The sequence below is a fragment of the Panthera leo genome, chromosome F2 (genome assembly GCF_018350215.1).
Source record: "Panthera leo isolate Ple1 chromosome F2, P.leo_Ple1_pat1.1, whole genome shotgun sequence".
NCBI classification, from domain to species: domain Eukaryota; kingdom Metazoa; phylum Chordata; class Mammalia; order Carnivora; family Felidae; genus Panthera; species Panthera leo.
In genome coordinates, this window is record NC_056695.1 from 48981652 (window position 1) to 49009644 (window position 27993).

The 27993-nt window shown below is 37.1% G+C and overlaps 1 protein-coding gene across 1 annotated transcript; it reads left to right on the top strand.

The window, feature by feature from the left end:
* The first annotated feature begins 2 nt into the window (after positions 1–2).
* On the top strand, positions 3–27665 carry DCAF13 (DDB1 and CUL4 associated factor 13). The gene is made up of 11 exons (XM_042923335.1): positions 3–319; positions 2957–3156; positions 3733–3840; positions 7983–8072; positions 9533–9688; positions 13737–13814; positions 15898–15980; positions 20287–20451; positions 25328–25463; positions 26626–26789; positions 27488–27665. Exons 1-11 carry the CDS (start codon positions 250–252, stop codon positions 27573–27575), a joined length of 1338 nt encoding a protein of 445 aa, XP_042779269.1. The 5' UTR covers positions 3–249; the 3' UTR covers positions 27576–27665.
* Positions 27666–27993: the final 328 nt, after the last annotated feature.

The window sequence follows — 27993 nt, forward strand, 5'->3', positions numbered from 1 at the left end:
CCCGTCCGCTGCCGATTCTGGCCGAGGGACGCGGACGCGAGAGTACGGCAGAGAAACCGCCTCGGACCAACCTTTGTCAGCAAAACTACGGCGCGCCGCAGGGTGCTGCGGAGGGGGCTGGCTTCCACTCCGTGGAAGTCACATGACAGGAAGTAGTCTAGAAGAAGCGGAAGTAGCATGTGCCGGAGGAGGCGGGGGTAGCCCAAACTTGGAGGACAGGATCGGAGTCGGGCACACCTAGCAGCCAAAATGAAGGTGAAGATGCTGAGCCGGAACCCGGACAACTATGTCCGCGAAACCAAGCTGGACTTACAAAGAGGTGAGACAAGTTAGGGAGTCACCAGCCTTCAGTCTGGACTCGGCTTCCACCGAGTAAAGCTGGGTGAAGACTGACGCTCCAGTCTCTTTCCCTGTTCCCTTTTGCCAAGGCAAACTTAGTGCAGATAAGGCCGTTGCGGGACTGGGTAGCAGATAATTTCTCCTCAAGGCTCTTTTTGAAGAACTTTTTCTAGTGGTACGTGGGAAAGTTGGTTATGTCTGGAATACTTCCGCCTTCCCCCTTCCAGCGGCTGCTCTCCGATGTTTCTGGCTCCAGTTGTTGAGAAGTGGAACTTGAAAGCCAAACTCGTAGATTCAAGGGTTTGATAGGCTTCTTTAAATCTCTTTCGTCAAAATTACATACTTCTAAATGTGGAAGAGACAAAGGTGAAACTTAAAGCCATCAAGTTTTCTTAATGCTTGTGAAGACGTTTGATGCGTGAATGGCTAAAATGAAATTAATAAGGCTTCTTTATTGATCTTATTTACTGGTCTGTTCCCCCATTAACATTCTGAATTATAGCGGATCGTATCTAAATGACAAGGGACCAACCATGTGTAAAGAGAATACCAGGTGCAAAGGTCTTCAGGCGGGAATAAAGATAAAGCATACGAGAAGGGCCGTGTCATCAGTTTGAGTAAGGGGGATAAACCATAGAAGATGAGGCTGGGACGATACTTTGTTATTTTGATTGAATAGTAGAGATTATCCAACATATATATGAATAATGCTGAGAGGGGAGTATGTGGTCTCTTCTCACAAGATGTTTATGGGTTAAGTATCAAGGTAGTAATATTTCTAAAATGCAAATTAGGTTATGTCACCTGGACAAGACATCATCCCTATTCCTTGAACGTCTGGTTCCATCTTCCTTTCACTAGTCACTACTTTTCTTGCAAGTAGCTTACATTTACTCTTGCAGATCTGAGTGCATTTCTGACATTTCTCTTTCAGGCTTCCTGTGGCACACACGCTTTCTCGGTCTACACTAGCTCCTTTCTCTGAACAACAGTCTTTCCATATTTATCTCCCGTGGTAGCCCCTTCCATTTAAAGCACCCTTCTGTGCTTTTTATCACATATTTTCGTGCTGACATCAGAGTGTGTACGTATCACATTGTCTCATGATGATTATTTTGGTTATCTTTTTCATCACACTGAGTTTGCATAGAAGGGAAGAATCCGATTTGTTTCTATACCCACTGTGCCTAGACAGCACCTGGCACATAGTGGTTGCTTTGTAAGTTTATAAATGGAGGAATGAGTAAGTGATTGGCTGGTCATAGACTCTCCACATGAGGAGATTTTTAGTCGTCTGATGTTATTAAGCGTCTTACTTTCTATAGTATCTTCCTATTTCTTTATAGTTTCTGATGGAAGTTTTAATAGCAAAATGGAAAAATAGAAGTATTGGAGCTTTGTGAAACATAAATCAAGGAAGACGTTTGTTACCTTTTTTTTATTCTTTCATTCTTATTTAGGTGTTATTTCCTTGTAAATTTTGACTGAATGTTAGATATAGTACCATTAACAGAGAGTCAGAAAAAAATGAAAAGGTGAAGTTGTGGGGTAAGAAGATGCATTTACTTTTTTTATTTTTTATTATTTTTTTAATGTTTATTATTGAGAGACAGAGCATGAACATGGGAGGGGCAGAGAGAGAGGGAGGCACAGAATCTGAAGCAGGCTCCAGGCTCTGAGCTGTCAGCGCAGAGCCCGACGCGGGACTCGAACTCACAAACTGCGAGATCATGACCTGAGCCAAAGCCGGACTCTTAACCCACTGAGCCGCCCAGGTGCCCCAAAGATGCACTTACTTTTAAACATTAAGCGTTTTTTAGACATGTGGGCTTAGAATTATTTCCTAAGCACAATTATTAACTGAGAACCTGTTTGGCAGCATAGCATAATAGTTAAGAACACCAATTCTGAAATCAGCCTGCTTTGGTTTGAATCCTGGCTTCATCATTTCATAGGCAAGTTACTTCTCTATGCCTCAATTTCTCCATCAGTAAAATAAGAAATAGTAATAGGACTTAACCCATAGGGTCTGGATATTAAGTGAGTTAATATACAGTATTTGGAACTGTGCCTTGTACATTGTAAACTGTTTTTTAAGTAAGTAAACACATGTGGGAAGTGTTCAGTAAATAGTAACTACAATCATAATCATAACACTGTGTGCCTATCAGAGTGATTAGCACTGGAGATGAGTTGTGTTTCCTGCCTCAAAAGGAACGTAGAGCTCAGTTGGGCAAACATTTATCATGCGTTTGTTTTGTGCCAGGCACTATGCAACACATAAGGAGTAAAGTGAGGAATGTAGTGGAATCCCTGTCCATGAAAGGTTTACGACGCAGTTAAAGAATGTAGTAAGACTTGTAAAAGGAAAAGCTGAGGGTATCTATAGGGTCTAATTATTCTGCAAGATGTATGCCTTCCATGTTTTTCCCGTAGTTTTTTACTGAAAGGTTTCTGAGTGAAAGGTCATCTATTTTTGTATTTTTCACAGTGCTAGGTATAGAACAGTGTTCCTAACAAAGGCTTATTGAATAGCAAATTGAATGATTACTTGAGGAAGGCCATAGGAAATACTAAAAGTGAACTGTTTTATTAAGAGGAGTCATTTTTATTTCAGTTCCAAGAAACTATGATCCTACCTTACATCCTTTTGAAGTCCCGCGAGAGTATGTAAGAGCTTTAAATGCTACCAAATTGGAACGGGTATTTGCAAAACCATTCCTTGCTTCCCTGGATGGTCACCGAGATGGAGTCAATTGCTTGGCAAAGCACCCAAAGAGCCTGGCTACTGTCCTTTCTGGGGCATGTGATGGAGAGGCAAGTGTCATTTCAAACACTGATATTTTAAATTAAAAGTAGTTACGTTACAGATGTTCTTCAGTTTCGTGTTATGGTGGATTTTAATTGGTTCGATTTCATTTTTTTGTCCTATTTTCTGTTAATTCTCAAGAATGAATTGTGTTTGAATTACTACAGTGGTTTCTCATCTAAACCTCAGAAATTAGAAATGTAGCAGCCGAATGCTCAGTTTGACAGTGAACAATAAAGCATGTTTACAGTAGTAAATGTTTTGTGAGGGTTGTTTTTTTTTTCTCACAGAGGATGTTATTAATGATTCAACACTTATTTCCACTTTGGCAAGAAGAGAGAGCTTTGAAACACTTTAAATTAGAATCAACAAGAGTACTTAACAGATTGAATTTTCTGCTTGTTGATATACTTATCCATATGCACTGCAGTATTTTAAACTGGAGGATTTTGTTTTTAGCAGTCTGGTGGGGTGAGTCATAGCTTTTTCAGTGTTGAATTTATTTTTCTTGGAATGTAGTATGCCTCTGCCTGAACATTTTATGTTTATAGTTCACGGAAATTTCCTGGTTTGCTCTATCATAGGTTAGAATTTGGAACTTGACTAAACGAAAATGTATCCGTACGATACAAGCCCATGAGGGTTTTGTACGAGGAATATGTACTCGCTTTTGTGGGACTTCTTTCTTTACTGTAAGTATGATGCAGTTAAGTCATTAACTCTTTTCAACACGTGTAAGACTGATTTAATGTTTCCTGAGTTCCTTTATTCCATGAGGCGTTTGAAGTTTCACAGCCCAAAATAAATTTTAAAACTTTGAAAAGTCCTCTTTTCTTTATGTATACTCCAGTCTTCTCCAAAGTTTTTGATCTTTTTAATAAATGATTACTTAACATGTTATTTAACTAACATTCCATAGAACATTGAGAAGTGGGATTAATGTAAGGTGAGGCTGGAAATATAGTTTGGTTTTCTCTGGAAGATTTTCAGGGTTGGGAATCAGTAATTTCTATTTTGCCAGATAGTAAATTATTGAAGGATTTGTGCGTGTGGTTAAGATACACATGAGGTACAGTTTATATTCTAATCATTTTTAAGTGTACATTTCAGTGGCATTAAGTACATTCACATTACTAAGCAACCGTCACCACTTTTTCATCTTCCGAAAACTGAAACTCTGTACTTACGAAGCAGTAACTCCTTATTCCCCTCTGCCTCCAGCCTTTGGTAACCACTATCATACTTTCTGTCTCTATGACTATTCTAAGTACCTCACATAAGTGGAATTAAATAATAGCTGCCCTTTTGTGTCTGGCTTATTTCACTTACCATAATGTCTTCATCCATGTTGTAGCAGGTATCAGAATTTCTTTCTTTTTTTAAGATGGAATAACATTCTATTATACATATATACCACATTTTGTTTATCCATCTATCAGTGGACATTTAGGCTGTCTCTGCCTTTTGGCTTTTATGAATAATGATACTATAAACATTGGCCTACAAATATCTGCTCAATTTCACTGAAAGTTTTATAGTAGGAATGACAGAATCTAAGCTGTGCTTTGAGATAATTTGACAGCAGTAAGTGATCAGTTTACAGGCTGTTTTAATAATTTGAGTAAGCAATAAGGACTCCATGCTGGGGAGGGAAAATCATAGAAAGTAGTTGTTAGGTTTAAAAACATTTTGGAGGTTTGACAGACTTGACAACTGAGGGGTGCTTAGGAAGATTGCTCTTCCTTCCAGAAATGGAGAAGTCAGGAGTGTCAGAAACTTTAGAGGAGGAGAGTGGGAATGGGAAGGATATGGTATGATGGATGAACTGGACTGCAATGGCCTATTTGAGTGAAGAGGTCTGTCAGACCCTTCTAGATAAAGGTCTGGAGTTCAGGAGGGAAGTCAGAACTAAACTTGGTCTCATCAATACAGGAATAGTGATTAAGGCCATGGAATGGTATTATTAGGGAAAAGTGGCAGGGAAAATACAGACATACAGAAATGTCAGAGAAATAGCCTTGGGGAAAGCCTGCCTCTAGGAAGTGGGAGAACTCTGGGAGTAGCCAGAAAGCTAGAAGAGCCTGGAAATGAGCTTAATGTCCCAGGAGGAAAGGGTCGTTGGTTGTGTGAACTACTACAAAGAATGATGAGGATGAAGACAAAGAAATATTTTAGAAACATGAACCTATAAAAAATAGTTAAAGGTCCCGTAATTCTAATCTTTCAGTTTTCACGCTGTCGGCAATTTGGTGTCTATGCTTTCAGAAGTTCTGACATGTGTATATGTATATGTATGGCACTTGATGTATACATACACACTAACCAGCTGGCTGCCAGGGCCAGATGGAAAGGAGTAGTGAAGGGAAGAGATGACTTCTGGGAAAGCTTTAAATATTTGAAAGTGTTGTGTGAAAGAAGAAGTGGACTTTGTGTTGTTCTATGTAGCAGCATTAAGAATAGGTGTTAATGTTAAAAGTTTTGGTTTTGGTGTAGGGAGAAACTTACTTGCTGTCAAAAACCAAAATAAGCTACTTCGCAGGAAATTCAGGTGCTTTTCACTAAAGGGCTTTACACAAGCTTTATGACCCTGTATACCATATGTTGTAGAAGGAATTGCATGGGAAGTTGGAGCAAACTGACCACAGCTACCATCCAGTTAGTTATTCTTCTGAATATATCGATTAGTTTAATATCCCAGAGGATTTACTGGCTGGGTTTTTTTTGTGTTTTGTTTTTTTTTTTTTTTTTGAGTGCCTAAAATGAGTAAAGGGTGAAAGATGTTTCAGATTCATTATTTACTCCCTTTCTTCAGATATCTTAAAGTCACGTTTGCTTAGGGATAAGACCTGTGAAAACTGCTTGCTGGCAGAATTTCAGCACTTAGTGTTTCAAAAAATGTTTATGTTGCAAAAGGTAAATCTTTATTACCTAAATTTCATAATATCTACTATACCCCAATTTGTAGCACCAATAGGTCTTTCTTTAGCTTACTCAGCCTTGAGATAAGATATTCTGGCCAGGCACATATTGTTTGGCTCCTCATTTCTACAAAATGTTATTAAACCTTTCTCAGGATTGATGATTTGCTAAGACTTGTACTCAATAGATTGTATAGAGTAGCTTAGTCAATTACAAGGAAGTTCGGTCTTGAGCTTGTGGACGCTGTGAGAAGCTTTGTTGAAAGAAACAGTTTTTAGAGTGGGAATTCTCAATAACAGTTTATCTTGTCTTCCATAAATACTAATATTCCATTGGGTCAAGCCAGATTAGCCAAGACCCCGGTGCCTAAATTACATCTTACTAGCTCTCGGTAGAATTGGCTTTCCAGAATTAAGGTTTTGGTCTGATGCCAGTAGCTCAGATTCAGGTTGTTAAATAAGATACTGCCTTATTAAATACTTTTTTCTATTATAAGGATGTTAAGGATTCTGTTAGCATCCTCAACAAAAGAAATTCCTATTTGACCTTAGTACCAAAACTTCTCTCCTAATTACCCTTCTATTCTGATATCATGGGCACTATGAATTGTTTTGCAGGAAGGGTTTCCCTTTTGAATTTGCTGTAAGGAAAGAGCTAAATTTATACTCTCTCATACATAAATACATATTTTTGTTAATATTTTTATTTAAGAAGTAGATGTAGATTGCATATAACATAAACGTAAAAAATGAGAAAGTTAACGTATCCTGTATTTCTGCTTTTCGGGAAAACTAGTGGTTTGGTGTATATATACAATTGTTTATACCCTACGTATGATTATCTTATGTTTTTAATCTCAAATTAAGTTATATTGTGCATTCAGTTTTGCAGCTTAGTTTTTACTTAATATCTTGAATATATCTACCACATACCCAAGTCTAAGTTACCATTGTTACCTTGCTGTGATTGGGCTAAGACACCAACGCCCTACTCCTCATGGCTTTTTCACCATCTGCGTAACTGTCAGTTCAGTGAAAAGGCAAACGATGTCTTTACAATATCATGAAAATAGTTTTGACCTTGTGGACCCCTGAAAAATTCTCAAGCTCCTTCAGAGGTCTGCATTTCATGGCTTGAAAACCAGTGAGTTGATGGTTTTTGGAATCTTATGTCATGCAAAGAAGTACTTTACCCATGCCAAGGTTAAAAAAATGACTTCTCTTTAGTATCTTTATATTTTGTATTTAATTTTTTACATTTAAAATTATGTGGAATTTTATTTTTATTTCTTTAAGGCTTTTTAAAACTTTTTTTAAAATGGTTTTAGAGAGAGAGAGCGCACACGCACGCTCGTGAGTGTGAACAAGCAGGGGAGGGGCAGAGAGAGAGGGAGAGAGAGAATCCCAAGCGCTGTCAGCACAGAACCTGATGCAGGGTCGAACTCATGAACCGTGAGATCATGATCTGAACTGAAATCATGAATCAGAAACTTAACCAACTGAGCCACCCAGGCACCCCTGGAATTTTATGTTTATGTCACGTATCAGATTGGTTCAAACTTTTTAATGAGTAACACGATATCAAAATACCATTTTATTATAATTCATTTTTCTTCCTAATTTGAAATGCCATCTTTTTTACAGTGTGCTTTTTTTTTTGCCAAACTTATGACCTTTGTTCGTGCTCTCCTTCTGCTCTACTCACACTGTCTTATTTTAATTTTATGTACTGTATGTATTTGTCACAAATCTTTACTATAACATTTTGGGATATTAACGTATCAGTAAATACAATACTGGAAGTATACGGGATGTGCATTTTTTAAAATAGAGATGTTTATCATTTGATGTATATGTTAGCATGTTTACAGTTTATAACAGTTGTCCATTATCATCTTAATAATAAATGTTTCTAGGTTGGTGATGACAAAACTGTGAAGCAGTGGAAAATGGATGGACCAGGCTATGGAGAAGAGGAGGAACCGTTGCATACAATATTAGGAAAGGTACAAAAAAAAAATTGACTTATATTTGCTTATTAAAATTCTTCTCTTTTACTAAAATTATTTCAGAATTTTAATTTGAAAAAAAGATGTAAATGAGACTTGAGCCTGCAATAATTGACCTATTTTAAGCAATGTTTAATGCAGTTTAAGGTCCTTTGCAGCTGAAGAATTTGAATGGTTCTTTGGTGTTCATTGTATTGGGTTCAGCTTCTGTGTTTAGCTAAAGGATGCAGTGAAACATTTTCTGTGGCAAGTCCATGGGAGAAAATCTGTACGAAAAATAATGCTTCAGATTCTCTCTGATTTATATTATAGATCTTACACAAAACTCAGAATGTCTTACTTGAAAGAACCCCTTAGGCAGTGAAGAGGTATTATAATGCGATGCTTTTCGTATAAATTTCATTGATATTTCTTACAACATTATTCTGCAAATCAGGCGATATGGTTTAGTTATAGCTTAAGTGTAATTCAGATCATATGGCCTACCTGTGTTTTATAATGTTTACATTTTGATACTAAGCAAACTTCTAAAGTTCGATTTAATCTTGAAATATATGCATTTTAAAAATCAGTTTGCCATTTCAGTATCCTGTTGGTATATATTTAAGTTCTGCTCTTCAGATTGTTTTTAAAGGCACGTAGAGGTGGGACATGAGTATACGATGGAAATAATTGGCAAATCAGTAATTCCTAAAACAAAATTGGTTTCCCTCTTGTAAAATGTCTTTTCTCCAGGAGTTCCAAATATTTTTGAAATATTTCATCTTAACCTCTATATTTGTGGTAGTGGGGATTAAATCTTACTATGGAAAAGTTTGTCACACTTGCCTTCATAAATAACAATTGGAAGCCTGCAGATGCTGCTAAGAGTTCTTAAAAGCCTAAAGTATTGGCTAAATATTTCCCTCTTATTTGCTTTGCAAACATTTTTTTACCACATAGTACAAAGACAAATTTTAATCTGGCCCTGAATAGATCTTTTAAGTGGATATCAAAATTTATGACATTTTATTGATTTTAACAATATTAGCATCCACCCTTGCCAGCTTTATTCCTCCCCCTAAATTTTAATCCAGTTGTTGGTTTCTGTTTTTCTGCCTGGGAATCAGTACTTCACATGTTAAATGTGGAACTAAGTGTTTTAGACCTTACTTTGCATTTCATTAATTGGTTCCAACCAAGGTCCTTCAAATACCCAATGATGATTTAAGGATTACTTCGGTGATAAGTATTTAAATTTAAATACATCCCCTGTTAATGTTTTTTCCAGAAAGTGTGATAAGAATCCTCACCTTTTATGGTACTGTTTCCTCCTTTAAGGAAAGTCTTCGAAGAAGTTTCTTTGTAAATAGGGACTTTTTCTTAAAAAAAAAAAAATGAGAGTATTATTTAAAATATTATGTAGATTTGAAATGTTAATGATAAATCCATTTATAACAACATCTTTGCTTTTAAAGACAGTATATACAGGGATTGATCATCACTGGAAGGAAGCTGTTTTTGCCACATGTGGACAGCAAGTAGACATTTGGGATGAACAAAGAACAAGTCCTATATGTTCAATGACCTGGGGATTCGACAGTATAAGTAGTGTTAAATTTAACCCGATTGAGGTAATGCTTCTTTTTGAAATATGTTCTGCTTACTCTTTCTTTATTTAATAATTTTAGCTCTGTTTAGGAAACTTTTGAGTGTGTGTTATAAGAATTTTTTTTTTTTTTTTTTTTTTTTAATCTTAATGGGCTTCTGGCATTTGGTTAGTTCTCCAGATTGTACCTGAGTTCTGATACCTTTGGTCAGATCTTGACGTGTTTGCCCACTTTATACACCATTACACCAGTGTTATACTCCGTTACAGGAGGGTGTGTGCATGTGCTCATAAGCAAGTTCTGGTGAAACTTCAGTTTTACTCATGCCTTCAAAACTCATGTTCCACAGATTACATCATTGTACCTTTGGGAAAATGTTCATTTCTTAATTCTCTTCAAGGTCAGAAGAAGCATTTGGCATTGTTTTCTCTTGTAAGTGACGAGGGCACTAATGGTTTATAGTAATGATTACTATCCTGCATGATGATAGTTCATTTTTCTTTGCTCAGAAGTCTAATATGATGATTCCTAAGTCCTTCCAGGTCTAAGGAAAGAGTTGGAGATTAACCACTACTTATTGGTTATTCAGGTCTGAATTTAGGAAAGGAGGCTGCCCTAAAGCCTAGATTAATCTAGCCTTTGGACTTCAGACCTTTCCATGAGCTATTTCTGAATACATAACAATAGGTAAACTCATTGTCCAGAAGACTCAGTAAAGATGCCTTTTCCCCCGCAGAAAAAAAAGGAAATTGCTTCATGTATAGCTAATCTTAGAAGTTAGTAGGAAATTAGCACATTAGATGGTATGTTAGATGGTATTAAAGAATAAATAACCTGATATGTAAGTTTTATACTCTCAGACACCCGAGCTGGTAAAGTGGAAGAAAGGTTAAGTCAAAGTAGCAGGGTATAAAATTGTTTGTATGAAGTATTGGAACGTGAGATGCTGTAGTTTGATGAGAGTTTGGCCTTGTGGTGCTGCTGAGAAGTCATACCGTCAGAGGACACCCTTCCTGCCCTGAGCATATACCTTTCTGCACACTTCTGAGTAGAGCAGGGGTTGGCAAACTATGGTTCGTGAGCCCACTGTCTCTTTTTATAAATCAAGTTTTGTTAGAACACAGCCATACCCTTTTGTTTACATATTGCTTGTAGCTGCCTTTCTGCTATGACAGCAGAATGACCCGTGAGGTCTAAAGTATTTGCTGTCTGGTCCTTTACAGAAAACGTTTGCTGATCGTTAGTCCAGAGTATTTATCAGTACTATATCTTTTTCACTCCATCGTCTTTTGGTTGTAGAAGTGAGATATGGCCTGAAGTGCAAGTCAGCTTTGCAGAGCCAGGCCAAGGTGACAATAGACAGAAGCAGGTGGCGACAAACACAAGCCATTTTTAGGAACATTTTGTGTCCTACTTGGTGTGGAGCTAAACTGGAAATGTATTTGGTGCTGGTGTACCTTGGCATTGACCTTATACAAGTCACACTCCTTCTCTATATTTGTTTCTTTATTTTTGAAATGAGATTAATTAGATCTTTCAGTATATATTATAGGTTTGTCATGAGGGTAAAACGTGATAAAAATGTGAATATTTTTTAAAGATGCTACCCAAATTTAAGATGATGTTACTACTATTAAAAAAATAAACAGAACAGAGATATTGATTTCTACTTCTGCGAGGGATAAACAGTATCTTGCTTGTCTATTTTGGTGAACACCTGTGTCAGAAGAGCTGATGATTAATTCCAAAATCATAATTAGTTATTAGTGATGACATAGTGACCATGTTTTTCAAACTTGCCTGTATAACAGCTATATTTGTTCAGCCATGTGGTTTTATTTATTTTTTCTTTAAATTACCCTTATGAACTGACTTAGTGGTAGAAACAAATGGTATGCTTGTCTCTCATCCTATACTAAACTTAATGGGAAGGGGATGTGGCTGTAAACAAATGGAGTATATTTGTCTCCTCTAATCATTAATAATTAATATCCTGTTAAAATATTGAAGCCTAGCATTTTGATAAAGCCAAAAATTTTATGCTGAGTATTACCACATTTTATAGTGTAAAAGTCGACTTTCAGTCTAGGTAGAATTTTTTGCTTTGCTCAGATTAAGGTCTCATAAACTTTTAGAAATGGAACCTAGTCAGACCTTGGTTTCTTGAGAAACCAAGAAAAGTTGAAAGGAGTCACTAACTAGGGGAAAGTCTCTGAGGAAGTGATTTAAAAAAGGAAGGTTTTGGAAAGGACTGAGTTCATGGTTGTAGCATTAGCTTTACGATGTTTTATTTGAGCTGTGTACACACACAGAGTAGGAGTTAGCTGGTCATGCAACTGTGCAGTAAATAACTCTTCTTGTTCCTCCTACACTTATAGTAGGAAGTGATAGGCAGAAGCCAAGAGTTATGTCAGGAACCATGAGTAAGGAGGCCTGGTGGGACTCAGGCCCTGCTGGTAGGTGGGGGGCTTGATTTCATATAATGCCAAGGGTCAGTTATATCAGCACCTTCAATACTACTATGACTGACTTATAAACGTTTGAAACATCTTGAAACAATTGGACAAAGAATAGGCCTAGTTTATACAAAGTTAATGAACATGAGGAAATGTTTACTGAAAAGCACTAGTCTATATAATTAGGAAATATTGCCATACAGAAATGAACTTCTAAATGCCACTACTTAATGCTTCCAGTTGCAGTGAAATGGACATATTTCCACACTGCAGTGTATATTGATACAGCTCTTTGGAAAACAATTAGTCCTAAACATCAAAAGCCATAAAATTATTCATGCTTTTGTTTAAAAATTTTTTTAGGTGTATTTATTTATTTATATTTTATTTTATTTTTGAGAGAGAGAGAAAATGAGCAGGGGAGGGACAGAGAGAGAGGGGTGGGTAGAGAATCCAAAGCAGGCTCTGCACTGACAGCAGAGAGCCCAGTGTGGGGATCAAACTCCAAACCAGAAGATCATGACCTGAGTTGAAGTAGGACATTTAACCCACTGAACCACCCAGGTGCCCTATATTTATTTATTTTTTGAGAGAGAGAGAACAGGTAAGCAAGTGGGGGGGGGGGGGCAGTGAGAGAGGAAGAGAGAGAGAAACCCAGGAATTCTCCACACTGTCAGTACAGAGCCTGATGCAAGGCTCAGACTCAGAAACCTTGATACCATGACCTGACCCAAGATCAAGAGTCGGATGTTTAACCAACTGAGCCACCCAGGCACCCCTGTTCATACTTTTTTTTTTTTTTTAAGGTTTATTTATTTTTGAGAGAGGGAGTGTGAGTGGGGGAGGAGCAGAGAAAGACAGAGACAGAATCAGAAGCAGGCTCCAAGCTCTGAGCTGTCAGCACAGAGCCCAGCGTAGGGCTCAAACTCACGGTGAGATCGTGACCTGAGCCAGTCGGACACTCAACTGACTGAGCCACCCAGGCACCCCAATACTTTTTGATTCAGTAATCCACTACTGAAATTTTAACCTTATAAAAAGAAGAATTGGCGTTTATGAAAATGTTATCTGAAGTGTTATTGGTAATACTGAAAAATAGGAAATAGGTCTAAGTTGAAGAATGGATAAATAAAATGTGTTCAGTTGTAAAAAGAACACAGATTTATCTGTACACTGCAACACTACCTTGTAAAATATACACAGGGGCATTTAGCAGTGAAAATACTTGACTTGGGGTGCCTGGGTGGCTCAAGTCGGTTAAGCAACCAACTTCGGCTAAGGTCATGATCACATGATTCATGAGTTTGAGTCCCGCTTTGGGCTCTGTACCGATAGCTCAGAGCCTGGAGCCTGCTTCGGATTCCATGTCTCCCTCTCTGTCTTCCCCTCTCCCCCAACTCACACTCTCTCTTTCTCAAAACTAAAATAAATAAAAAGAAGATACTTAACTAAGGTTGCTGAGATTGAGTGATTCATTGTACTCTCTTAAAATGGACTTTAATGTTATAAATTTGTATCTTAAACATTAAGGGTAATTGAATCATTTGTTCATTGAATGGACATGGTTTGCTGCCAAGCTTGGCTTTTAACTGGAGATGGTTGTACTTATTTTTCAGACATTTCTCTTGGGAAGTTGTGCTTCTGATAGGAATATAGTACTATATGACATGAGGCAAGCTACTCCCCTGAAAAAGGTGAGTTTCAGTTTCTTTTCTGCTTTTACAATTGTTAATGTGTTCTTCTATGGAGTGAGTAACAAAAAATATGGAACAAATGTTTTTCTCTTAATTAAATTTTTTTTCATATGTTTTTAGAAGCCAAAGTGATCATAATGGCATTCTCTCAGGCGCCTGTTCCTTTTTAGAGACCCTTACATTTTCACTAGGTATTGTATCCTAGTTATCTTTGTATTTTCTTTAATGCCGGGAAGTTTTAGGTATCTAATTCAGACTTAACGGAGTTCAAAGTTCTTTTTAAAAAAATTTTTTTTAGTGTTCATTCATTTTTGAGAGACAGAGCCAGAGCGTGAGTGGGGGAGAGGCAGAGAGAGGGAGGCACAGAATCCAAAGCAGGCTCCAGGCCCTGATCTGTCAGCACAGAGCCTGATGCTGGGCTCGAACTCACAAACTGCGAGATCATGACCTGAGTTGGATGCTTAACTGATTCAGCCACTCAGGTGCCCCACTGAGTTCAAACTTTTTAAGTGTTGCATCCCATTACTTCGCACACCATGATTATCATATGATACGTATAGTATTCTGTTCCAGAACATTTTGCAACTGACTCACATAACCAGCTTTATTTGTTTAATTACATGCTGTTTTATTTAGATAAATAATATCTTGTCCAAGGTGGCAGATTTCCCAGCAGTCATTCTAGGACTTAGATATCAAAGCTAATACAACCTTAAGCTGACTATCGACAGAGAAATGTATTGTCAGTAAAGAGAAGAGTGCCATTGTAAGTACGTATGAAGTTGATTTCAGGTGCTCCAAATCTGAGGGTGCAGAAGGGCCTAGACACCATTCATGTGCCATGAGGCCATTGTGATAATCCACATGGAAAAGAAATGCTTTTAATATTTTTGTTGTTCCTAAACCATTTTCACAACATGTAATAAATTCCAAAATATTAGAAGTGGAGTACATTCCTTAAAGTTTCAACTATATAAATATGATCATCTTTCCAAATTACCGCTTTAATCATTTCACTCCTTCATGATGATCTAGTGGGCACATCTCACGTGAACTTTGAGACCTTTAGACCTTGAGCAGGTAGCTTAATCTTTGTTTCTCCTATAAAATGATGATATTAATAATTACTTTCCAGCACATTGGTGAAAATAAGACATGGTATTTTAAACATTTAGCAGAATGCTAAGATGAAATCTAGTGTGATAAGTAGTAGTTTCTGCCTCCTCTGCCCTTCATTCTCTGTTTTTTAATGGTGTTCCATAACTTTAGGTTGAAGAAAAGAACTATAGCCTGGTTTTCAAGGCCTTCCAAATCTGGTCCCTATTTGCATTCTATTTATTTGTTTGTTTCAGTCAGTAAGAGAACATTTAAATAGGGGTTGTCATAGGCAGGTCACCTTGATGGATGCAGAGATGCTATTTTTTATTCTTTGTTCTGTATACTAGACTATCATTGTTTCTTCTATTTTTTTCCTCTCCTCAATGTACTAGATCTCAACCAGGGGTGTCTTTTTAAAAATGTGGGAGAGGCATTATAGAGACTGGCATTTAGTGGACAGGTGCCTGAGAGGCTAAACATCTACAGTGGACAGTTACACACAACACACGATCATCCTGTTCAGAATGCTAGCAGTGTTCTTGTTGAGAAGCACTAATATACTGCTCCTTCACAGGTCAGCTCAAGTCGTGCTTCTCTTTTGAAACCTTTCTTCTCCTCTTAAACCCTAAAGTCATTAATTTTGCCCCCAATTTGATACTTGATCATTTACTGTTTCTTTGTTAATATTTTAGTATATCTTATGTATATCTCCTTTTCCTGACTAAACTCAATAAGTTATTTGAGGTTGAGGGACCATTAAGTAGTTTTATATTTTTCAGTATCTACTACTCTGTGTACTCAGGAAACAATTATTGATTGATTTCCTTTCCTATTGCATGGAGCTGAGTACTGTGCACATGATGGGTGTTTGCTAAATATGTGCTTAAATCAGTGAAAAAGAAGGAAAAGAAATGAAGTGGGAGATTTATCCATTTGAGAGGGAATTGATTTCATGGTAATGGGTTACTGTATTCTGCCCTTCCAGGTCATCTTAGATATGAGAACAAACACAATTTGTTGGAACCCTATGGAAGCTTTCATTTTTACTGCAGCAAATGAAGATTATAAGTAAGTTTTCTTCTTTTTATAACTTGCTTATTTCTATCAGAAATGGCTCAATTGGATAAATCATACTAATGAAATATGTTTTCATAGGTAGTAGTTCTTGGTATACAAGGTAGAAAATGGTCATTTGTTTCGCTCAAAAGTATATATATTTCCCAAATTGGGGAAGAACTTGTTAGAAAAAAAAATTGAGTTTTCAAAATGATACAGACCAGGAACAGAAAACTGATCTGAAGACCAAATCCTGTCTGCTGCCTGTTTTCGTAAATACTTTTATTGGAATATAACTGTGTTCATTTATGTATTGAATATGGGTCCTTTTGTGCCATAGTGCCTTAGTTGAGTGGTTGCAGAAGCAGCCATGTGGCTCACAAAGTTGAAAATATGTATAATCTGGCCCTTTCTAGAAAAAATTGGCTGCTTTCTGCTTTACACCATACAAATAATGACTGAACCATACATGTTTTAATAGAAACTAAAAATATTTGCCTACAGGGGTACCTGGGTGATTCCGTTGGTTAATAAGCATTTGACTCTTGGTTTCAGCTCAGGTCATGGTTTGTGGGATCCAGCCCCACATCAAGCTCTGAGATGACAGCATAGAACCTGCTTCGGATTCTCTCTGTCTGTCTGTCTGTCTGTCTGTCTCTCTCTCTCTCTCTCTCTCTCTCTCTCTGTCCCTCCCCTGCTCTTCCTCCCTCTTTCTGTTTCTCTCTTTTTCTCAAAATAAACATTAAAAAAAATATTTACCTACAAAATCTGTAGCTCTTCACAAAGCTGATGCTCATGTAGTCATGTTATCAGCATCACTATTACTTCAGCAAGACAAAAGGAAAAATACAGTTTCAATTTTTACCGTAACATTTACAGATACGTTATTCTATGACTCCACGTAAAGGTGACTTAGCCTTACGTTTTTGACCTAGATGGAATTTTATGATCCCTATGTTTCGCCTTAAAACTTGTCAAGGCATTTCACATTGGCTGTCTTATGTTATCTTTTCAGTATCCCTATAAGGGAGGTAGGACATGTATGTTATCCCCTTTTTAGAGATGAAGATGTTAAAGCTGGGAGTTTAATCTTAGGGAGGAAAAAGTGTCTTTTCTTTTCTTTCTTTCTTTCTTTCTTTCTTTTTTTAAATCCAAAGCGTGTGTTGTAGTGTAATGCTTGTGGTAGATTCTTAACACATGTTTTTTTGAGAAGTTGGAAGTTTCTCATTGGATTGAACTTTAGATCTTCTGTATTTAAGTTCTTTTTCTTTCCACTATTATTATTTGTGAAAACATAAATTAGCTCAGAAATAGGATTTATTACACGAAGTTTTAGTGGTACCAACTAAAAACATCTATTATGGTTTTCTGTACTCAAACTCAGTTGAATTCTCATTAGCAAGGAATATCAAACCAAATTAATTGAAGCTCTTTTAGTCTTTATCAACGTTTTGAAATTAAATGGCCTTATTCCAGTTAAAAGAAATAATATAATATTTTGCTGACCAGCCTTATTAAGGTTTCTGAAGTTTGTTCTAATTAGCTATTTTGGCAAGATACCTTTTTAAAAATTTTTTTTAATGTTTATTTATTTTTGAGACAGAGAGAGACACAGCATGAATGGGGGAAGGGCAGAGAGAGAGAGGGAGACACAGAATCGGAAGCAAGCTCCAGGCTCTGAGCCATCAGCCCAGAGCCCGACGCGGGGCTCGAACTCGCGGACCGCGAGATCGCGACCTGAGCTGAAGTCGGACGCTTAACCGACTGAGCCACTCAGGCGCCCCGGCAAGATACCTTTTTTACAGACCCCTGGTCTTTCTCCATTCTTGCCTTGGAAAGAATTTCATATGGCACCTGAAACAAAGAGCACATCGCTTATAAGGGGTGACTGTTTGACTACTATAATTGCTCTTACTTGAAAGTGATCTTGCCATAGTATATATTTTTTATATTTTCTTTCTTTTATTGCCTGCTAAATAGTCTAATAATTCTGAACTCGAAACGCAAGTTGAAGTCTAGACCCAACCAGTAACTGCTGTAGAAATTTGGAGTAGGCATGTAAACTAACTTGTGCCATAGTCTCATCATCTATAAGATAATAGAGTTGAAATAGATGATCCCTAAAGAATCCTATAACACCAAACTTTGTGTATGTAAACATTGTCTATCCAAATGGATTCATTTGCTTAGATTTTGAATAAGTTCTTAACATTTTTCTTGGGTAGAGATTAAAACAGAATTTACTAAAAAAACAGAATATGCTGAAACAAAGCAAAGCTGGTTGACAACCACTGCTCTAGAGAAGGAAAATAAAGCAGTTGTCAACTCAGAAATGTAACCTCAGAGATCAGTATGGCATTGGCTGACAATCCTGTGGTATGTTGGGGTATTTAAAGTTTATTTATTTTGAGAGAGAGGGGGAGAGAGAGAGAGAGAGAGAGAGGGAGAGAGAGAGACAGAGAGACAGAGAGACAGAGAGACAGAGAGAGAGAGAGAGAGAGAGAGAAAGAATATCCCAAGTAGGCTTCTAGGCTGACAGCGTGGAGCCCAATGCAGAGCTAGACCTGTGAGATCATGACCTGAGCTGAACTCAAGAGTAGGACATTAAACCGACTGAGCCACCTGGCACTATGGTTGAGAGATTTAAAAAAGAACAATGACTTGTCTCTTGAGAATTCTATGTTATTGGGGATATTTTGTCAGTAGCATGAGTGACTTCTTGCAACAATTGTGTTAAAAAAATATTCTTTTTGAAGTGTGACATCAATTTTTTAAACATTTTGATATGATATTGGGCTTATTTAAAAGTTGCAAAAATGGTGTGTGGTAGCCAGCTTCCCTTAATGTTAACATCTTACGTAACCATAATGGAATTAGGAAAACCAAGAAATTAATATTGGTACAATACTATAAACTACAGACTTTATTCCATCACTAGTCATTCCATTAATATTCTTTGTCCATTCTAGGATCCAGTGCAGGATCCCACACTGCATTTGATTGTCATGTCTCCTTTGCTCAGTTTGTGACTGTTCTGAATCCCCCCAATCTTTTATGACCTTAGTACTTTCGAAAAGGATTTACTTGTCAATTATCTTGTAGACTGTCCTTAATTTGGGCTGACTGATGTTTTCTCATTATTTAGATTGAGATTTTGCATGTTTTACAAGAATACCACAAAACTGATGTGACCTTCTTGGTTCATCACTTTGGGGTACATGATGTCACTCTAATTACCGGTGGTGTTGATCTTGATCACTTAGGGTGGTATCTGCCAAGTTTCTGCATTGTAAAGTTACTATGTTTTTCCTTTTGTAATTCACATTTATCTTTGGGGAGATACTTTGAAATTATGTAGATATCCTGTTTCTCCTCATACTTTTGCTCAGTAATCTTAGCATCTTGAAGTGTTTTGATATTTGGAACTTGACTACAGTAATGCTCTTTTATTATTGTCCGTTGTGCATGTTGGCTCATTTGAAGCATTATTCTTTTAGCTATTGATTAAGGGTGTTTAAATCTTGAAAATCATGATTTTTTTTTTTTTTTAACCAACCGTGCATATAGTTTTCTAATTTTTAGTATGCCCTTTGGAAAAGCCATGGTCACTCTTACATATCACTAATAAAAGCGGAACTTTATTGGAAATGTTTTGTCAACTTAAAAATCTTAAAAGTGCTCTTGCTTTTGGATTTAGTAATTTACTTATAGGAATTTGTCCAGATTTAATTAAGTCTGTTCCACTCAAAGATTGAATTTCAAAAATTCAAATACTGGCATTTCATTGAAATATTATTTAAAATTGAAAGTTGGAAATTTTTTATTAACAAATTATAAGCAAATGTATTTAAATAAATTTTTAAATAATTATGTTCTTTTAACTTATTTAAATAATATGTGACCATAAGTGCTTATAATATTCTACATGAAATATGAGACTACAGAGCTTTATACAATATTATCAATTTTGTTAAAAGTATGTGTTTAAATATTAGCATGGTGAAAAGCTTAGACGTAATTACATGGCACTAACTGATATTCTCTGGGCGGTAGAATTAAAGGTAGGTTTTGTACTCTGTACTTTTTTGAAAGTTTCACATTTTCTACAATGAGATTTATGTTTATGAAGATAAAAGTGTTTAAGTGTAATCTTAAGGAATAAGAAAAACTGGTAGTATTTTTCCCAATCCCTTAGCTTCCATGTAAAGAGGCTGTATATTTAGATGTGTGTAACTTGGCTAATGGTCTTAGTTTCATTAGTACCACATATGCTTCTTTATAGACATTTGTATGAAATAATTTAAAAATTCTTTTACAGCTTATATACTTTCGATATGCGTGCACTGGACACTCCTGTAATGGTACATATGGATCATGTATCTGCGGTGCTTGATGTGGATTATTCTCCCACTGGGAAGGAGTTTGTGTCTGCTAGTTTTGATAAATCTATTCGAATCTTTCCTGTGGACAAAAGTAGAAGCAGGTATGTGACTACCAATAAACCATTTGTTTGATTTTTTTCTTGTCTTTATCATCAGTCCTTTATCTTTTTTGAAAGGTTATTTGGTTATGTGTACAGGGTAGAATTCAACCCAGATATTGTGACTTGGGATACCAGCTTGCACTGTGTCATCTATGGGCAAAAAGCCTACTGGGCAATTTCTTTCATGGAATAGAAAACCTAATTTCCTGTGTAAGATAATAGCCTCTTGTATAGTGTGCTGTGGTTTACAAAGCACTTTCATGCATATTCTTGTTCTTTGGTAATGCTTTATATGTGTTGGGGAAGCATATGCAAAGCAAAACCCAATTAAGCTGGAGGAAATTTCCCCATAAAAAATGGTAATTAGGGAGCCTAGCTGGCTCCACGCAACTCATGATCTCAGGGTCATGAGTTTGAGCCTCATGTTGGGCATAGAGATTACTTAAAAATTGTTTTGTTTTAAATGATAATTAAGATGCACCTAGGTAGCTCAGTCAGTGTCCTGCTCTTGATCTTGGCTTAGGTCATGTTCCCATGGTTCATGGGATCGAGCCCCGCATCAGGCCGCACAATGACTGCACGGAGCCTGCTTGGGATTCTATCCCCCTCCCTCCCTCCCTCCGTCTCTCTCTCTTTCTCTCTCACCCCCCTCCCCCACTCACACACACATGCATGCTCTCTAAAATAAAGTTGTAAAAAAATGATAAAGTAGTATAGTGGTGTTGCTCACATGTGAAGATATGACTGTCTGCATTTTGATACAATAATAATATTGTACTAAGATTTATTAACTAAGATTGATACTAAGATTTAAAATTAATCCAAGTGAACGTTCTAAAATAGCATATAAATATATATATACAGCACATGCATACATAGACATCTATACGTATACTTGAGTATCCTACTCTTGCTTAGTGGAATTCAAGCTCAGTAGGGAGAAGATGGACTTGCTGAAAGATAACAGAGTGATTGGAGGTAGGAAAGGAAAGGAGAGGAGTGATGGAATCTGGGAGAGGAAAGAAGACAGAACGTGTGTAATGAGGGTGGGAGCTGATGATTTGTGCCAGAGGACAGCAACGTGGAGCTGGTAGAGCAGTTTACCCAGCTTCATAAAGATTGATGGTAGCAGAGTTGTTCGGGGATCCTTCCTTTACTTAAAAAAAAAATCTAGAGATTATTCACTTTGGTGTTGTAATGACACAGTCTGGAGAAGTCTCACCATTTTAGTGCAGTGATGAGAATTTTGATCACTACTTCCGCTGATAACTAGCCTAGCTTCTACAGTGCTGAAGCTTTTGGAGTCTTTTGAAAGAATGACGTTCATTTTCAGAGGCATGTTGTGTCCTTCTCCTGATTCACCGTTGTTCTGTTCCAGCAGGGTCAGCACTAGGACACATCTGAGTGAGGTGCCTCGGTGCAGAATTCAAGGAGGTACTGGTTGTTAGGGGTGTGCAGGTGCCAGCCCTGCATCTGTACTGCACCTGCTTCACCTTAGTCCCAGCCTTGTTTCCGAAACAAAAGATCTTTCAGATAGCGCCTCCTGACAGTCCAGCAACTCATCCACACCTTTTTCGGTGATAGCCAGCCTGCTTTGTTTAACTCTTTGGTGTTTTTACTTGCGATAGTTGCATCTTTCTACCCTGTAATTTGTGGGGTCCATACTGATTCCTCACCCTTTTGGTATCGTTGATTACCAGCGTATCATTGTCATCATCAGTGTGTATCTGATTAAAAAGGTGCTTGGGGGTGCCTGGGTGGCTCAGTTGGTTGAGTGTCAGATTCTCGATTTTGGCTTAGGTCATGATCCCCCAGGATCGTGCAGCCCGGCGCCGGGCTCAGCGCTGAGGTGTGGAGCCTGCTTAGGATTCTCTCTCCCCACCTCTGCCCCTCTTCCCTGTTTGCCTGCTCGCTCTCTCTCTCTCTCTCTCTCCCTTTAAAATAAAAAAAAAAAATTAAAAAAAGATGCCTGAATCAAAAGCATATCGACTAGAGTGTTGTGATGATTTTGATCTTCACTCCATCCTCTCCACTGTAGAACTCCTGGTGTTGGTTTCCGTATGGCTGTTGCCTCGTTTACAACTTGGTATTCTGCAGACTGTCGTGAATGGTTTGTTGGGATTATTCAGTCAGGCCCAAGGCAGGGCCGATAGTTTCTATTCTTACATCCCTAGAAGATACCAAGAAGCAAGGGAATGTGGCCTTCCATTATTTTCTTTGCATCAGAACCTCCAAAGGTGGTAGGACAATACTTTTCTAACATGATGAATAAGCAGGCACAAAGAATGGGAAAAGAACAAGAAAGACAAAGAGCATTTAGGATGTTTGGACACCTATGATCTCAAGGCCCTTGCAGCTGAGTTCAAGCTGAATTATTGCAAAGCCACTATGGGCAGCCAAATATAGATCTATCTAAAAAGCTCAAGTAATTCCAAACTTGTATGGAGTAAGGAATTATGCCCCATTTCCAGGGAATTGTCTGTCTGCTGATGTCGTTTGGAGATTTTGTAATCACAGTGGTAGTATATGCTACTTGTTGGATTTAGATGTAAATGGTATTTCCTCTGACCTTTGCCTTCATCTGCTTAAAAGCTAGTTTGAGTTAATTCTGCGGTCTGCTCTATCTGGTTCATTACAAACCCTCAAATAACATAGCTAGTGCTTTGAAGAATCTTTATTTTTAAAATGTTTTTCTTTGAAAGACCTTAAAATGGTTAAAGTGTATTTTTAAAGTAAACTTTTAATAGATTATTAAAAGCTACAGGTAAGTCAGTATTTGAAATCAGGCTTTTTCCCCCCCCAAAGTTTATTTTACTTATTTTGAGAGAGAGAGCAAGTAGGGGAGGGGCAGAGAGAGAAGGAGAGAGAGAATCCCAAACAGGCTCCGTGCCGTTGGCACAGAGCCCAACATGGGACTTGGGGCTTGATCTCATGAACTGTGAGATCATAACCTGGGCCCAAACCGAGAGTCGGATGCTTAACTGACTGAGCCACCCAGGTGCCCTAAAATTAGGCTTCTGTTGGGATTTCATTCAATATTTACTAAGCAAACAAGTAAATGACTGGCATTCACATGGATTAATTTTTTTTTTTAATTTTTTTTTTTTTTTTTTTTTTTTGAGAGAGGGAGAGAGGGAGACGCAGAACTTGAAGCAGGCTCCAGGATCTGCTTTTATCAGCATGCGGTGCTTGAACTCACAAACTGTGAGATCATGACCTGAGCTGAAGTTGGATGCTTAACTGACTGAGCCACCCAGGCACCCCTCACATGGCATAATTTGACTGTATACTAAAGAATATAAGTTTTTAAAATGTATTTATCTCCTAACAGTATCACATTTAGTGAGCTTCGTAAACATGCATAAACAAATCTAGAAAAGCTCTGCATAGTTTACCATTAAAGAGGATCTATTTTGATTAAGTAATTAATCACTAGATTTGACTGGTCTAATACATGAAGAGATTATTTTTAATGGTTACTGAAGCCTGATTGAATTTTCTATCGTTTAAATTCATTATATTGCTAATGAAAAAAGGAGCCTCTTAAATAGGTGAGATTATGAGAACTGAATCTTATAAAAGCAGAGCATTGGAAGGAGAAGAAAAAGTCTATCTCCTCTAGTTTTCATTTTCATAGGATATTCTTTCTAACCGTCCTTCCCCTTTCAGAAATAGATTTCTTAGGGTTTCTGTATATGTTCACTCAAGTGCTTAAAACATTTCCGTTAGAAACAGTGTAAAAAACTAGTTTTGTGAGTGTATTTCAGATATTTTTTATAAATCTGGATTCTGTTTAGTCTGGTCATCATGTATGAGTATTCTTTTTCTGTGCAGAATATGCTGAGTTTGTTTCCTTTCTCACTCATCTGCGTTTTGAATCATCTAACCCAGATGTGGAAAATTCATTTCTCCAAAAGCCTCTATTTTTCCTGACCTTGTCTTTTACTTGTTTTTTAATGCTCTCTCAACACTTCCCAATATAGTGTCATCTGTGAATTCACTTAGCGTGTTTCACAGCCTTTCCAGATAGGTATGATATTTTACATCTCCATTTATTAAATGATTCTTTACTCATCAGACACTTCTGTAACCCTCCCTTTCTGTTCACACATGGAAATCATCTACTCTTACTTCATTTAAGTGAGGTTTTTAAACAATTTAACCAAAACAGAAATCAGACATTAGGCTCAGCGTATAAGGATGTGCTCTTTGAATGCCATTGCATTTATTTTATTTTCCAGTAAAATGGGGGGGGGGGGGAGTGATTGTTTACCCGCATTGATTTGGAAGGAGGGAGATAATTGATTTCTTATTTAAAAAAAAAATTTTTTTTTAATGTTTGTTTTTGAGAGAGAGAGAGAGAGAGAGATACAGAGCTCGAGAGGGGGAGGGCCAGAGAGAGAGGGAGACACAGAATCTGAAGCAGGCTCCAGGCTCCGAGCTGTCAGCACAGAGCCTGATGCGGGGCTTGAACTCACCAACCGCGAGATCATGACCTGAGGTGAAGTCGGACGCTTAACCAACTGAGCCATGCAGGCGCCCCTGATTTCTTATTTTTAAAAAACTGTAGCTCAGCATATTTTACTTGTGTTATCAGTCTTCAGCAATTTTGTGAACTTCTCCGGGCATCTAGTTTTGCTTAGTTTATATTTATTTTTCTTATTGGATTGTCATTTCTCTGAGGACAAGAATTTTTTTTCTAACTCCTTAGCACAGAACCTTGTTATATTAGTTCAATAAAGGTACATAAAAATTAATTTGAATTTCCCTTTTATATTCTCTTCAGACTCAAAAATGCTACCCAGATACTTGATGGGCAGTGGTTAAAGAAACTCTGTATCAAAATCCTAATTTTACCTTAATTCCTCTTCTGTAGGGAAGTCTATCACACAAAGAGAATGCAACATGTTATCTGTGTAAAATGGACTTCTGACAGCAAATATATTATGTGTGGATCTGATGAAATGAACATTCGTCTGTGGAAAGCTAATGCTTCCGAAAAGTTGGGTGTGGTAAGAGATCCCATTTTCTTTCACTGTCGTAAAGCTAGTTTCTAATTTAGTGGGTATGATTATATTGTAAGGAGAATTTATTTGAAGTACTTTATTTTGATCAAACTGGCATAGTTGTGATAAAAAATGTTAGCAACAAAACAGACAAGGCTGCATTGAGATTTACTTTTTTCATGTTACAGGCACCTCAAAGACCTTTGTTAATTCAAATGTTTGGTAATATTTGAGCCTTCTTGATTCTTTGTTTTTTCCTTGAGATAAGGAGAGAAGGTGTAGAGACTAGAAGATTAGAACTGAGAATGCCTATTCTGTTAAAGGAATAGTAATCAGGCGCATCAAACGCTTCAAGTCCCTGTGAGGTCTTTTAATATCAAAGACAGTGAAATGCTAACTTCAAAAAAAATACAGAAAGCTTCAGACTATAAAAAAAAAGATTGAAAGAAGCAATAACAAATATTATCATTAGCTAGCTGTCTCTGGGTTATGGGGTTATGGTTGGCTTTTGTTTTGTTTTTGATGTTTTTCTAAATGTTTCATGTTTAATATTAGAAACATTCAGAGTGTTTATATCAGCAACAAATACTGAGTTTAAAAAGGAAAGTTTAAGCGTGAGTTATTTTCTCCTTAGCTCCAATAGGAAAATCACGATATGATAAACGGCTCTTAAAGACAATTTTATTTTAGGTTTAATGATTGGGAAGTATTATACTATGCCTAGTTTTCAATTCATTGTAAGTTCCTTTAAATCATATCATCCTTAACATTGTTAAATGAAGCCTTATTATTATAGAATTGAATGTTTTTTTTTCCTGTGTTCAGAAGTTATTTTCACCCCCCAGAATGTTGAGGGATTAACTTAGGTGCTTTTTCTATGTTATTTATGTCTAGAGAAGGTCCAAGTCAGTGGTCCACACAGCCCTATTTCCTCAACACTGATGTTGTCACTTGGTGGCATCTGTCTACATTGTACATACTGCCCAAAAGGAAATTCAGTGTTAGCAGAGATGATATTTCTAACCTGACCTCGTAAAGGGTAGAATTACATTGGCAATTTCGGTTGCATGTCCTAGAAGTTTAATTTTTGTAGGAAAGGGTGCTTCCTAGCTTTGTTATTTGAAGAAAAACACGGCATTCATTGAATTATCAAAATACATTTTTCCAGCTTACATCACGAGAAAAAGCAGCCAAAGATTATAACCAGAAATTGAAAGAGAAATTTCAACATCATCCTCATATAAAACGCATTGCTCGTCACCGACATCTACCAAAATCCATCTACAGTCAGATTCAGGAACAGCGCATCATGAAAGAAGCTCGTCGACGAAAGTATGATTTGGGGCATTTGATTCTAATTCAGTACCCTTTTCTAACTTCCCCCTCTCGTCTCACCGAAAATAAACCAAACCCTGCCTTTCGAGGGAATAGTTGATGTTATGCATTAGAGATGTTTTTGAACACTTCCCTGAGCTTTTATTTTATTTTTTTTCTTTTTCCTGGTAGAAGGAAGAAGCAATGATTATCAGAGAATTTTCATTACCTAGTTCTGAAATTATGTTGAGAGGGCAACCAGTAAAACTGAATTCCATCAAAATAAGAAAGCATTTCTGCTCATACTAGAGACACTTGTAAATCACGTTTTAAAAAATGATTTCTAATGAAGCTGTAATTAAGAGGTATTATATATTTTCCAAGTTAAAGAATGCAGAGAACTCATAGCACCATTTCTTAAATAAAAATTTTCTAATATGCTTCATTATAGAATTGTGGATCTAAAGCAGAGCTCCCACCGCCAATTTCCTCGTAGAATTATATAAAGGACACTGTTATATAATAAGAGAAGCAATTAAATAAGTTAACAGAAGTTGATATCTAGGTAATTTTTACCCAGTCTGATTGTGAAAACATTTTTTTTCAGCAGGGATTTTTTTAGTGAAAGAAAAGACTGATTTTTCTGAGACAGTTTTTTTTGGTTAAGGTGATTTCTCATAAGCTTGCTTACATATGTATATTTTGTTTATTTCTAGGGAAGTGAATCGTCTCAAACATAGCAAGCCTGGATCTGTATCGATTGTGTCGGAGAAGAAGAAACACATAGTGGCAGTTGTGAAATAACACTTGGTATTCCTACCGTTCCTGATACATGATGATTTGTTACACTTTGATTTGCAAATGTAAATAAAAATACTGGCTCTAGAATAATAACGAACAGTTCAGTTACATGTGTAGAGGAAGTAAAAACTGTCCTGAAAGGTGGCCTTGTTGATAAGACTGTCCGACATTTTATTCTTGATCTTCTTTCTTATGTCATTGAAGAATACAGTATTTGCAAACTAACTTATTCCTTTTAGAAAATGCGGATATAGGGGCGCCTGGGGGGCTCAGTCGGTTGAGCGTCCGACTTCAGCTCAGGTCATGATCTCACAGTTCGTGAGTTCGAGCCCCGCGTCAGGCTCTGTGCTGACAGCTCGGAGCCTGGAGCCTGCTTCAGATTCTGTGTCTCCCTCTCTTTCTCTGCCCCTCCCCTGCTCAT

Excerpts from the sequence above, each read along its gene's own strand:
- DCAF13 (XM_042923335.1), top strand. The coding sequence starts at position 250 with ATGAAGGTGAAGATGCTGAGCCGGAACCCGGACAACTATGTCCGCGAA. Across the intron at positions 3,841-7,982 it reads GTGGGACTTCTTTCTTTACT|GTTGGTGATGACAAAACTGT; the intron begins GTAAGTATGATG and ends AAATGTTTCTAG. Across the intron at positions 13,815-15,897 it reads AAGCTACTCCCCTGAAAAAG|GTCATCTTAGATATGAGAAC; the intron begins GTGAGTTTCAGT and ends CTGCCCTTCCAG.